At 35.3% G+C, this 13,742-nt stretch overlaps 1 protein-coding gene across 4 annotated transcripts in view; it reads right to left on the reverse strand.

Moving 5' to 3' along the window:
• The window catches only part of DOCK4 (dedicator of cytokinesis 4), a 237,301-nt gene that overhangs the window by 26,813 nt on the left and 196,746 nt on the right, over positions 1-13,742 (reverse strand). For 2 of the 4 annotated variants that reach the window (XM_027658277.1, XM_027658262.1), the window contains exons 33-37: positions 10,015-10,041; positions 9,754-9,849; positions 7,987-8,047; positions 4,582-4,675; positions 705-853 (exon numbers count right to left, since the gene is read on the reverse strand). In XM_027658277.1, coding sequence (XP_027514078.1) covers positions 705-853; positions 4,582-4,675; positions 7,987-8,047; positions 9,754-9,849; positions 10,015-10,041 — 427 coding nt within the window. The remainder of the gene's footprint in view (positions 1-704; positions 854-4,581; positions 4,676-7,986; positions 8,048-9,753; positions 9,850-10,014; positions 10,042-13,742) is intronic. The other 2 variants (XM_027658285.1, XM_027658270.1) reach the window with 1 other exon arrangement.

The raw sequence follows: 13,742 nt of genomic DNA on the forward strand, positions 1-13,742 counted from the left end.
TTTTTACATTCTAAAATTGTATTCTTAACATATCTTCCTTAATTTTTGTAGATTGGAAAATATTTTAACCATGTAAGTTAAACTCTGTAACATCATTACAGAATTGTTTGAAAAACCTGATAATCAATGTCTTATTACATTTACTAGGCTTAAATAGATTTTACAGTAGCTATACAAAATTGTTTATCAGCAAGACAATTCAGAACACTCAGTGTATGTAAAATTTTAGACTACACAATAATTACTCTTGCTTAATTCAGAATAAGCATTCTCAGTGATGGCAATGAACTGTGATCCCCCAAACATATTTGTTACTATTTTCTAAAAGATACAACATGATATTGAAGGTGTAAACATAGTCTTTGTAATCAGCACTTGGTCACTAAGTGAATTTCATTAGGTTTATAGGGGTCATTTTCACCACCTTTAAAAGAGGATAAATTATACCATCTTTTATAAAGTGCTGTGACAGTTACAAGGCAAACTGCTACACAGGTGCAAATTATTCTCACGTGTAAGTGTGGGATTTCTAGGATAAAAACGCTGGATTAGAAGAAACCTACTGCGTCGCTAACTGACTGCTTAATCAGGCAACGACAAACACTTTCCCTCAATATGAGACAAGGCTGTCACCCTGGAACAAATATCCTAAAATGAGTAAACTACCCTTCCCAGATGCACTCAATAAAACAGGACTATTTTACCTTTCCCCTGTCAAAGTTTTGAATGATGGTCAGATGGAGACACTCCTTACGTTGCCACTCTGTTTGCATGGGGTAGTTGAGAAATTCTCTCAGCGGTCGGTCAGACCACTCCAGCAGCTCATCATACAGCAGGAGTGTGTAGGCAGCCTCTACAAGACAAATCATGGCATTGCACTTATGAACACCAAACAAATAAAACAGACAGATAAAGTACACAGAGATGTGAATGCTCTTCTTGAGATGCACCTTTTTAAGAGGTTATTGATTTATTTAAAATATAAGGCAGATGGTAGTGCTGGTTTTGGACAGAGTTACTATCTACAGCTATAATAAATTCAGCTTAAAACTGTCACACACTATTTGGAGTCACTGGGACAGTTTTTCTGGAGTCTGACAAAACAAAGGGGACAGAGAAATTAAGTAACCATTTCCTGCTTAGCCCCAGTCTTCCCTATTGTTAAGGAGAAACTCTCAATGACTCTGCTATCTGAACAAGGGAAAAAAGACTGGAGGATGAGAAACATCAGCAGAGAAAGTAGGAAAGAATACAGACAGGAATGTGGACACAGTCCAAAAGAGATCAGGGTTGTGAGGGAAATAGGAAGGCAGATGTGTGCTTAATAGAATTCATTCTTTCCATAGAGAAATAAATCCCTTATAGCTGAGCCTTAACAGTTGGCCATAAGAAGCAATTTAGAAGTGTACATGCAATATTTTTCTCTTTCTAATTTTTAAAATTTTATTTATTTTTTTGGTTTGGCAGGAATCAAACCTGTTGTTGCTTTCTGGTCAGAGAGCTTTGTAGTAATATTTAGATCGTGCTTGGTAGACATCTGGGAATAACAAAATTATTTTTACTTTGATTTCAAGAATTCCTCAGAAAGAGTACACTAAAATAATACTAAACAAATCTCTCTATTGGAAACTCAGATTTTGGCCAATTACAAACCATTGGAATTACTACTGGCTATGACAATTCAATTTGACTAATTGAGCATATGTATTGATTTCCAAGCTACTGTTCACAGTTTATGTTTCTACTCACAAGACCACTTTGCATGAGTGAGTCAGTACAAAGATTGGCCACATTCTGGAGATGTACTGCACCGGAGGAAGAAGTTCCCTACTGGACTTATTTTATTGCAGGTTTTATAGGTTGTACATAAGGCAAAAAATAACTATAAAATATTAAAGTACTTTTTGTGCTAAGGTTAGTTTTCCCCAGACAATCATGTCCTACTTCTACCTCTCCCATATGAGTTCCCATAACACAGGTGACTTAAGCCAAACTCCACAGTGTTTTTTTAACAGTAGTGTTCCTCTTACACATCCAACTAAGAATCTGTGGATGGAAAAACATCACTGTGGCAGATATTTGTGGGAGAGTGTGCTTTGAATCCCAGTGTTGCAAAACAATGCTATGCTGTGCTGTGATATATATGTGCAAGGGAGACCTGCTCAAGTCGCACAGACAATCTTAATTCTGGCATCACAGAGCTTTCAGGCTGCTTGACTGGTAACAACCTTTGTCATAGTTTCAATCTACAGTTTTGTACTTAAAACATGCAACACATTTATAAACCAATTTTAAAAATCCATAAAGCCAGTAACAACAAACCATTCCAAATCATAAGGAAATAAAAGATAGCAGAATATAAATACATGTCAGGATAGCTCACTATGAGCCTTCCTTTTTAAACTTGGCATCCAAGTCCTTCATTTTAACAGAATTTTGTCTGTCATAACAATATTTTTTTAAATTATAATAAATGTATATAGAAGATTTCTAAAATAAGAATGACCATATTGGATGAAAAGTCTGAAGGGCTCCTTTACCCAACATCCTATGTCTGGCAATGGCCAGCATAACAAATAACATATTGGTACCTCAGGGAGAGGTCTGTAACCATTGACTTGCACCAAAACAGTAAGGAGAGATAAACAGGGTTGACTCGTGATGTGGAAAATTCAATTTATACAGGAAAGATTGAAAACACTAGTCATTTCTAAGGTCGACAGATACAGTCTCATTACAGTTCTCAGGTAACTGAGGGGGCAGAAGAGGAATTGCTGTATTTATGTGCTTCAGCCTCAAAAGAGATATATTTATAGCTGTAACTGAGTGTTGTGTAAAGAAAGACTTGAAGTTATGGTATGTATTAAAAAGGACTTTTTTTTAACAGAGGATTTTTAGAAACAGTCCAGTAAATCATACTATAGAAAGGAGAGAAAAATAATTTTAAGGGTAAGATGGCTTCATCCCTAGAAAGAAACTATGCAGTTAGGAAACTAATGCTGCAACAAGTAGGAATGGTACTTAAGTATAAAACTTTTTTTCCTAATCCCACATTCTTTAGATTAGCTGACTTACAAAAGGTGTGTTCAATGTACAGTGTTGTCACTGACAAGAGAAGGCAGTGGACTATATAAGTCTGTTTTCTACTGGAAAGACCATCTCTATCCCAATGCTATGGGTGTGATATAATTCTTCTTGAAGGCTCACAGAAAAGAAAATAAAAAACCAAAAAACAACAAAGTAGTGAAATCTACCATGACAAAGAATGTGAAAATAACACGTTAATAAAAAGCTCAACAAGTTCCTGAAAATAAATTTTGAGCAAAATACTGTTTAAAATCAGAGTGGATGGCAAAACAATTAAAACAAATTGGTTCATATCACGGCTTATCACTGCTGCAAGTAAACTGGACACATATTAATACCCAATGTGTAAAGAGAACTCAACATTTCTCAGAGTTACTAAGATCTCTTTTGTAAAATCAGGAAATGAATAGTTTGGCACAAAAGCCAGCTGTGGTAAAGAGACTGCCTGATCATCAAAACTCTTGTGACTCACTACTGCAAGGTCACATGAGGAAATTAAAATCTCTCCTTAATATATCCTGCTATCTAGTCTACACTTAAAACCATAAACTGCAAAGGGATTGTGGAAATTCCAAGTGAATAACCTTTCTTATGGATAGCAGAAAAGCACAAGGAAATTTGCTGTGGTAGTAGGTACCTGTAGTCTGTTTACTAGTGATCCCAGCCAACTAATCTGCTTATAAGAAGGGAAAAAAATATAGAAAGATTCTGAACATATGCAATTACAACTGCAAACACTGGGGAAAAGATGGAGGTATTATAAGGTCAGTATAATATTTTGGCAAACAAAGATTGTGTGATTTAAAAAGATATTGATTTTTTCTTCTCCAGCAATTATTGATGGCATGTAGTTACCCAAATGAAATGCACTTTAACTTATATAAACAACAGTTATGCACAGTATCTTCCTATTTCTTCATTTAAAAGATAACGGCCAGCCCTGGCACAAATTTAGCATTGAGAAATCCTGGACAATAGTACTGCAAATGTGGTATGTGAAGATTCAGAAAGACAACATGAAAGTGCTATACTTGTTACAGGTTTTAGGGTCTCTGTTTCATCACTAGTAAGCGATAAGGATCTTCCTTTCTTTTCTTTTTTTTTTTTTTTAACCTAAAAGTTAGGTTCTGAAACACAGCTGTGTAGAAACACCACACCAAACAGATAGCCAGCAGCATTACAAAAAAGTGTATAGGCTCAGATACAACCAAATGAACTCATAAAAACTTCCTCTAAACTTTACTCCTTTTGGGTGAAAAATGACTGTGTCACACATTTATTACTAGTGCGTATCAATAGGAGTCATTTATATTCAACATGGCACAGCAAATAGTAGAGTTGTGGGGCTGAAAAAAGCCATATTTCAAGAGACATCAATTAGGCAAAGAAACTCAGCTGTTGCCTGGGTCGGTATGTTCTGCGCTGAGGATACAGCTTACAGATTTCCAAAAGAGTGCAAACCACAGACCAGTCCTAAATATCTTTTTCAGTTACCTGTGAAGTTTTGTGCTTTCAGATGTAGGTCATAGAGCTTATGAATATAGCGAATATACATTTCTTCTTTGTTCAGTTCAGTCTTGTAAAAATTCTGAAATAAAATTGAATTTTTTAATGAAATGTAGTAGTTTATAAATTTATGATACTGGTTACAAAATAAAAGACTTCAAACATAATGTTCTAGAAATACATGCACAGATTTGAAAGTTTCACAGGTACAAAGTCATTGCACAGTAATGATGCATAATACAGTAAGAAATAGTAAATAAAATAATAAATTTTCAGTAATCAACATGCTCCTGAATGTTTTTAAAGTTCTGATAGACCATAAAAGGAAGAACCTGATACAACTGAAATGTCACAGTTCTTTCTTTATGAATAGTAATCCACCCTTAGGCCATTTAACATCTTGCTGAAAGCTCTATGTTGATTATAAAATATTGACAGTTTCTGACTTTTGTAGTAATTTTTTAACAAAATATATACTGTCTGATATGTCTACTCTTCTTCCTGTATAGCAAAATGCCAGAAGGACTTTGGTAGCTTTACGAAGAACTATTCAGTGTTGTAAACAGCATAACCCTGAAATAAAACTGTGATTTCTTCAGCACTAACTGAAGCTGGGAACTGGTAACTGATACATAGATGCTGCATTGTAATCATTGAAATATATCAAGTTACAGTCTAAATTGATATCCAGGACAAAATGCCTAGAAGTGGCTAAAGATTTCTGGACATATAACTGCTATTTGTTGTTACATGGATAAAATATGGACTGCAACATCTTAATTCTTGGTTCAAAACATTCATTATTTATTTGCAAGCCCTAAAGCAAAGTATGAAAAAGTTACAGGGAGAGGAGTACAACCCTATAGCACTGTTCACAAGTACTGCCACACTCACAATGGACATGCAGCTAGAGTCCTCCTGCTAGCCATACTCAGTGCTCAGGATAATATGCTCCGGTTAATAAAAATTTATAGGATAGAACAGTCTAAGCACTGGTCCTTGCTACCAATTAGCAATTTTTTTCCTATTATTTAAATCACTATTTTGAACTCCAAGTTTTTCTCCTAACGTTCAGTATTCTTATTCTGTGCCACTGCTTCCTAAATTCAGTTATCAAAGAAAAAGGTGAGAGGAACACTATGAAAACATAAAAATAAAAACTTTATCGAGAAAGTATTTTCTAAACTGATTTGAGAAAATGACTACATATCAATAGCTCTGTAATGACACGCTCCCATCTGCCTTTATAATCCAAAGACTTCCCTTTTCCTCCCACAAGGTGTAAATCAGGAACAGATGCTTCTCTTTGGAAGAGAAAAATGAAAAAATACCTATTTGTATGTTCATATTTACCTGTCTGAAGAAAAAAATCGACAGAACAGAACTGTGAGCAATAAAGCATAAAGATTAAGAAAAAATATGGCAATGAACTGCCATACTAGACTTCTTTACTCTCACCCCTAAAAACAAATGGCTCTAGTACTTGTCACAAATCTTAACTATATAAATCAACTGGTTTTAGAACTGAAGCTCAGTTCTAACAATGTCCAGTTGTCTGTAAGGCAGACCACAGCAAGAAGACAATCTAGTCACAGCTCAGGAAAAACACTGTGCTAATAAAAATGTTATGATTTTTCAACAAACTATTTAAATATATAATAGAAGTAGTCTTCAAAAAGGGACATGATGTAAAATGTAGACTTCCCTAATTAATAAAGACTTCAGATTGAAAACAACATTTCAAACGGGCCAGGTGGACATTTCTACTTGAATGGTATGATGCCATATACCAGTGTAGATCATAACAGGAAAACATCCTCTTTCTAAAAAGAAGATATAATTTAAAATTAATAGAACCTGAAATATCAATTGAATATCAAACCCACTGAGGACCAGAGATGCCTCAGAAAAAGTCCTCAGTGAGTTACCAAAATGCTTTTGTACAGCTCTGTGATGACAGACAGCTTTCAAATTGGACTTAGGTGATTCTTATGCATAAGGAACTAACTCCATTAGACAGACTTCATTAGACTCCTAAACCAGGTTTTCCAAAGAAGCATTACTAATGTGATATCCACTGCAGATGACAGAGAGGGTGGCGAGAGTAGGAAAAAAGTTCCTACCTTTTTCTTTCAGCTAAATTATTGCTGCTGATACATACCCCTCCTGCATATTTCATAATGTGGCATAATTCCAGTTAATCTGAGAACTTGGCTAACTTGGACAATTCTATTTTCTGGAAGAACAGTATACACCTCTATGGCAAAGCAACACAAAAATTCTCTTTTTATGCCAACCACTCCTCTTATCTTTGGAAGTCAGAAAACCTTCAAAGCACTCACAGTAGATGACAACTAGAGAAGACAATGAGTTCATTCATTAACTGGGTAAGCAAATGTCTTAAAGTTTTTATGCTACTTCTTTAATTGAAATTTCTTTTCAAAATTTGGCATTTGTTGTTTCTCTGGTGTGCAACTAGTACTAAAAATTTGTTTAAAAATTATTAGGATATGAAATTCATCTTAGCCTGTACGAGTCATTGACAATTCCATTAACACTTTATATGGTGATTTTGGGTTTATAAATATTTTAATTTTCTTTTTGTACAAATCTTGGATGATTTGCTAATAATAGATTAAAAACTCCTCAGGGATGAAAATAATCCAGGTGCTTTACAGAATTCAGAACATGCCAGATATTTTCATAGAAAGCCTGGTTCTCTATGGCTTCATAGTAAACATCATCCCTATTTAGAGCATTATTTTTCTACTGAAGAAGTTTTTTGTTCTCTTACGTATAACTGCCACCTAGAATCAAAATGCAATCTGTAAACAAAAATGACATCTTTTTTCATACTATGAATTTGCACTCTTGGTTTGTTGTAATGATAATAGCATGACAAGAGGAGGTCTTGAGCAGCATTTCTGGCTCTTTCACTGGGAAGAGAATAGTTAGCCTGCAGTACTGAGAAGTATCCCATATTATATGTTATAAGAATCGACTTGCATCAGTTATTGGGGAAAAAAAGAAATATATAAGTTTTGTTGGGTCTGGGGAAGGACGAATGGCATCTTTGCTTCTACGAACTCAGAAAACAATTAAACTTGGAAAGAACTTTGGTGAAGTTTATGAGGTAGGAAGAGACTTAAAACTGAATAAAGCAGCACCAGAGACCTCTCAGAACCCAGCTATAAAATGCCAAGGAAAACTAACTCTCCCCCCCTTATCAATTTCACCCTGAAAAAAAAACAAACAGTGATCCTAAGTGCAGTATTATTCTGTAAAATTCTACTCAGATTGCAATGAGAAGCAAAGTACCTCCTATTCAAAGTTGTATCTGTATACTAGAAAATGCTCAGCTGAAATGAAAAAGGGAAAAAGTATTATACAAACCAAAAGGCTAACAGTGCAGCCAATCTTTTTGCCATCCACTTCTCCCATTTTCATGCAGTCCCTAAAACAGAAAGTAATGAAAGTCAAAAGGAATTATGCTTATCCTCTTACAGTGAAGCACACCTCAGAAAGCAGACACTTTTGACTTGGCAAGCTGACTGAAATTATGCTGCCCAAAGGCATTTGGGTGAACAGCTGACCCAAGTAGGTAAGGGATTTCATGCCTTCTCTTCTAGTACATTGAATACCTCAATTTTCAAGAAAGTCAGGTTTTTTTCTGGCTCTGTCATTGATTTGCTAGGAGACTTCTGGAGATTATTTGGTTTCTTCATACCTTGTGCTCAAGTCTTGCCAGCAGAAGCCAGCATGGCTGCCAGAAGAGGCAGTCCTGCCCCCTTCCTGCTCTCAGACACTTGCTCCCAGTCCTGCACTGCTGCTTGCAAAAACCTCAAGAAGAGATACAGGTTAGGTAGCATCTTTTTCTGGGTCAGTTTTTGTCCATGCCTGTCAGATCACCGCAGTGCAACACAAAAACTTGTGTTGGCACGTGGAAAAGGGTGATGTGAATGAGCAGGGATGAGTTTTCTTTCTTCAGAGGCATTGTACGCCTAAAGTGGTCATGGAATCACAGCATTAGTCCTCCTCTGGAAAAGCAGAATGACACTGATCTCCTCTGTAAAATGCTCCAAGATCCACCAAATTTTCCTCAGTAGAACTTCTATAATAAATATAATTTAAAGTTTGGGGAAACAACAGATCTGACCCTGAAATCAAAAGTTAAAATGGAATCATGCAGAGTTTATTATTAGACACGGAAAAATAGCCAGTATAACCACGCTGAAGTAAAAGAATAACAGGGAGACATTACCATGTAGTCACTAAAAGAAATTTAACACAATTTTTAAAAATTCTTGTATACATGAGCTAAACAATTGTCCCAAATATTCTCATAACTACCAGCACACCATTATTTTGAAAGATTAAGAGTCCTGGAGGTTGTAATGCAACTGATCCCTGAAGAAGAATAGTACTGCCAGGCTTCTAGAGATTTAGAGTTCAGTCTCTTTGTTGATGAAAGAGCTTTACTTTCAAACTGTCAGTGATGATAGCAAGTGGAGTACTAGGTCTCACCATGTGTCCCTATGGAATCAGGGAGAAAACCTTACATTTAAGCTCTAGAAAATGCTACAGTTGATGGCAATAAGCTGAAATCTGAAGTCTCTATACAGGCTTACAACTGACTGAGAAAATTAGTCTCACACTCCTGAAAGAAGTGCCTCTCATTTCTCTCTCCTTTGTTCATGTGGAACAGTCAGATGTGAGGTGTTCACCCAGAGATCATATCTTTGTATACGTGCTTACTGTGCCAGCTGACACTACAACTAAGCATGATTGACACAGTGATAAGAATTTTACATACTGTGTAAAACAACTGTCAGGTGATTAATACTGAGCTTTGTGTTTTCAGACAGACTTGAGTCACTAACCTACTGCCAAAAGTTACTATATTTCTTGATAGAAATTCATGCACGCCACTGGATTTTTACACCATGGGGAGACTGGATTTTTACACCATGGTTGTTTTCACGCTGCTTGTTGCATTTTCCTGACTGCTTTGACTAAGCAACTGCTACCAGAGATCCTGAGCACTTACAGTTGATGCATCCATGTGTGCATGTGCAGTCACTGTTTGAGCAAGATAGCCGTATTTGTCTCCTAGTATTTCAAAGATGACAACCTTACTTCTAAATTGTGATAATCACTCACCTGTAGTCCAGTAGCCTCTCCATGAGGCGAGTCACAGTGGCGATTAATGAAACGCCACTTTCCCTCCATGTTTCCCGCTCAATTTTCTTCAGCAGACTGAAAAAAAAGAAGCCAGAAAAATTTCCCTGTTTATTTTTGACTGTCACTATGACAACCTATCTGCTTTTACCAGTACCTTAATACCTTAGCAACATCTTTGACAGTTATATTTTCTTTCACAAACACCCTCCCAAGAAGCACAGTTTGCAAACAATGTCTTACCTAGGATAAGGACCAAAAAGTGGAATTCTAGTCCAGGAAGCATTGACAAAACAAATGATTTTCATATTAGCTGCATCAGGTTAAAATATATCAAGTACCTAATTTTCATAATATATTAATATCCCAAAGACTTAACACAACTCTTCCATAAAATTTATATATTCATTCCATGCTGATACATCAAAAATGGGGAATTTAAAGGTGTTCCTAGAAAATCATATTTATTAGCTCAATATAGCTTCTCATTGTTACCTCAACTTTTTAAAAAAATATTTTTCCTCCTCTCCTCTCTTCTCTAATGTTTCAGTATGCAGGAAATTTAGGAATAGGGGAGGGATTTCACTTAATATTTCTTTCTGAGAACATACTATCATGCATATGTACAATTCCATTAGCTTAAAGCGTCATAAGATTATTAAAAGCTGTTGTGTTGAGGTCTTACACTAATGTAAACACAGACTACACATTGAAATGAAAAGATTTCAAAATGGTGTTGTAAGTGGAGCTGTCAGTAAAACTATACTTAATATAATTTTGTTTATTATTCTTAATATAATTCTGTTACAGGCTTCTGATTTTCACTGCTGAAGTTTATCAAATATTAATCATTTTAGGCATGAATTTCCCACATTTCCTCTCTAAGAATGAGCATGGAAATATTTATCTACAGAGCTGTGTTACTTTTAAGCTTTGGTGCAGGAGCTCAGATGGATGACATATCCATGAAAATATTTCAGCAGTCTCTCTGAAAACGCTCTCAGGTATGGTTTATTTAGAAGCCTCTGAAAATTGCCTCATCCATATACTTAGAGCTTTTAGAGAGTCGTTAATGGCATCTCCGAACCTTCTGTGTGCAGTGGGCAAGCTGTCAGCTCCACTGACCTTCATCTACACTGAGCATGCTCAGTCCCATAAAACTCCTACGTCCAAATTTCACCAAACATATAACAGTGCCCAGTAACTCCTACATGCCAACTGCACTAGCTATACACTCCAGTTCTGTTCAGCTCCTTACATACCTGGGGATGTCACAGATGAAATTCTCCAAACAAATTTGACCTAAATGAAGCTGTGCTCTACTGGAAGTGAGGAGGAAATACTGATTTTCATTCTAATATGGATCTTAAATGCACTTCTTCTCTTTAGAAGGGAATCAGATGTCTTTCCCTCACATTCAGAAACTGGCTATCTGTCATTGCTAGCAGACAGATGGCAAGACCATTCTTAACCAGAAAAAGCTAAAGCACGAAGCCGGCATCTCTGTTTTTCATACAGAATACACAGCTACCTTAATTCACTTTTGAACATCTTACGTTCCTTACAAACAAGTTTTAGCGTCTAACAAGAAATAAGAGTAGAGCCTATTACATTATTAAGCCTTGATTACTGCACCGATTTTTCTTTTCTGTTTCCTTTCAGCCCTATGTTAAACAGGAACATTTCAACCTAAATTCATCAAAATAATGACCTATAGTTCTTCTAGAAAAAAAGCAGAAGTATGACTTTTAAAAAAGATTGTTTTCATCTGCATTTGACTTATGTATTTTCTTTAAATATGTATTGGTATATTCATTATAAACATACAATTTCTAACAATGGGTTGTGTAGATATATTCAAAGTACTTATTCAAATCGACATCAATGTCATCAGTTGAACAAATTTATGACTTGCCTTCTGATGCATGCCTCCCTCTCTCCCCCACACATCTTCCACCAGAATGCACAGAACAAACACTCAAAGTGAAAAAGCTAGTCAAATATACCCCTTGGGTTCCTCATGGCTATATCTAGGTAGAATTGAATCTCTGTTCTTACAGGTCTCAAAGCATAGCCAAGAGGTTAGTATGTTCTACAAAGCACTAAGAGGGATAAAGAACATAGTAGAAATGCAGTAATTGTCTCCAGGAAAAAAAAAAAGCAACTAACATGGGAGTTGAGCAATTTAAATTAATTTTCCAATTCAGAAAAATTAAACAGAAAGCATAACAAAACCTGAAAGCACTACACCCACTGCAGTGACCAGACTGTATCTAAAGTAGGTAGGTATGTGCATCCCCTCTTGGCTCTCAGTTGTACCTATCAAAAGTAACCATGCCTAATTTTCAGAAAGATAGGTAATATTGTAGCATTTGCTCTCATTAAAGACTACAAAAAACCATTGCTTGCTGCAAAACTGTATTATATTTCACAGGCCACTCTAATATTGCTTAGATTAAATTATCCATGGAAGAAATACAAAAAACCTAACAACCAAAATCTCAGGCTGACCCCATCTCTTGCATTCAGCTCCCTAAACTGTCCATCTGATTTTCATAATTTTCCTTCACATACCCTAGAACACTATGTCATCCTCCATTTTAGATTAGTATCTTCTACAAGCTCTCTTGAGGAGTTAATCAAACTTAGTAAAAAACTAATGATAAATGCTACTACTTTCACAAGCTGGGAGCGAACTTGAGTAGTTATTCTGAAATTTCCCAAAGTGTTTAGTTTTAACTTCTGCTATACCATGACAGAAACAAGTATACTGATGCTGTGAGACATTTTGCAATTTAAATTATTATGTCTATGTCTTCAGCATTTAGATTTATAAAAGGCTGTCAACATTTTTCACTGTATCTAGTTTAACATCAACCAGTTTAAATCTAACTCAAAACCATAAGAAATTATAAATTATATTTCATACTAATATGCTTTCTTAGAGAATTTTAAGTTATTTCAGTGACAAACTGATGTATTTTACACAAGAGAATGCATTTAGACTTCATTTTATAATTTAAGCTTTTCTCTTAATGACTTAATTTTGCAGTTAGAATACTGTTTTACTAAAATAATGAAATCAACATACCTTTTGTTATCTTTACTCATATTATGAAAATGTCATGAATAATTTTGAGAAAGTTCTGCTTCAGCGTACTGTACTGCTGTTTGCCATTATTCATTCAATTTCATAATATTCTGCCTAATCTCTCTACCCACTTTAGCTTCTGTACATTATAAATTTTTAGGAACTCTCTTTTTTCCAACTCACTAAAATTATAGATTATAAGGTCCTTGCTATTCACAGACACTGAGACCTGAATGTTCTTTAAGCAAAGACAAGAGAGCTAAAAATAATACTTAAAGAAGAAGCAATGGTTAAGAAGCCATATAAACAGAAAAAGATCGTGTATTTAATAGCACTGAAGAAAACACAGCAGCTTGGAATCCTGAAGAGGAACAATACATCTCCTACTAAAATAAACACACCAGAAATAAGTGAAATCTTGCGCTTTGGTGGAATTGAGTTCTAAAGAACAACAGAGACAGAGTTCTGTTTGTTATTTTGTACCTGTACTCTGTGACAATCATTTATTTCATGTCACTGGGATAACTCATGGGCAACTCTAGGAACTTCAACACTATCATTAGCTTTTTCTATTAGATTGAAGTGACATGCCATTTATTAAAAAATACTAAAAACTTAACCAGTAATGTATAAAAAAAATCTTATCAGAATAAACAAATCGTTTACATCAAACAAGAAATCAACAAGTGACATTACTCAAAGGAGTAAAAGTTTCTGGCAATAGAAAAGTGCTAATTAAATGCTTTTAGTTGAATTCTCATGCCCAGTTTTCAAAACGTTCTATCTAAGCTCCACCTGTGCCCTATGCAATTATGATGCATTTCTTGCTTTTCTGATTTTAAAATTAGTAGGTAATGTTCTGTGATATAACAGATTTAGC

The sequence above is a fragment of the Corapipo altera genome, unplaced genomic scaffold (assembly GCF_003945725.1).
Source record: "Corapipo altera isolate COAL_440 unplaced genomic scaffold, ASM394572v1 1, whole genome shotgun sequence".
Taxonomy (NCBI): Eukaryota; Metazoa; Chordata; class Aves; order Passeriformes; family Pipridae; genus Corapipo; species Corapipo altera.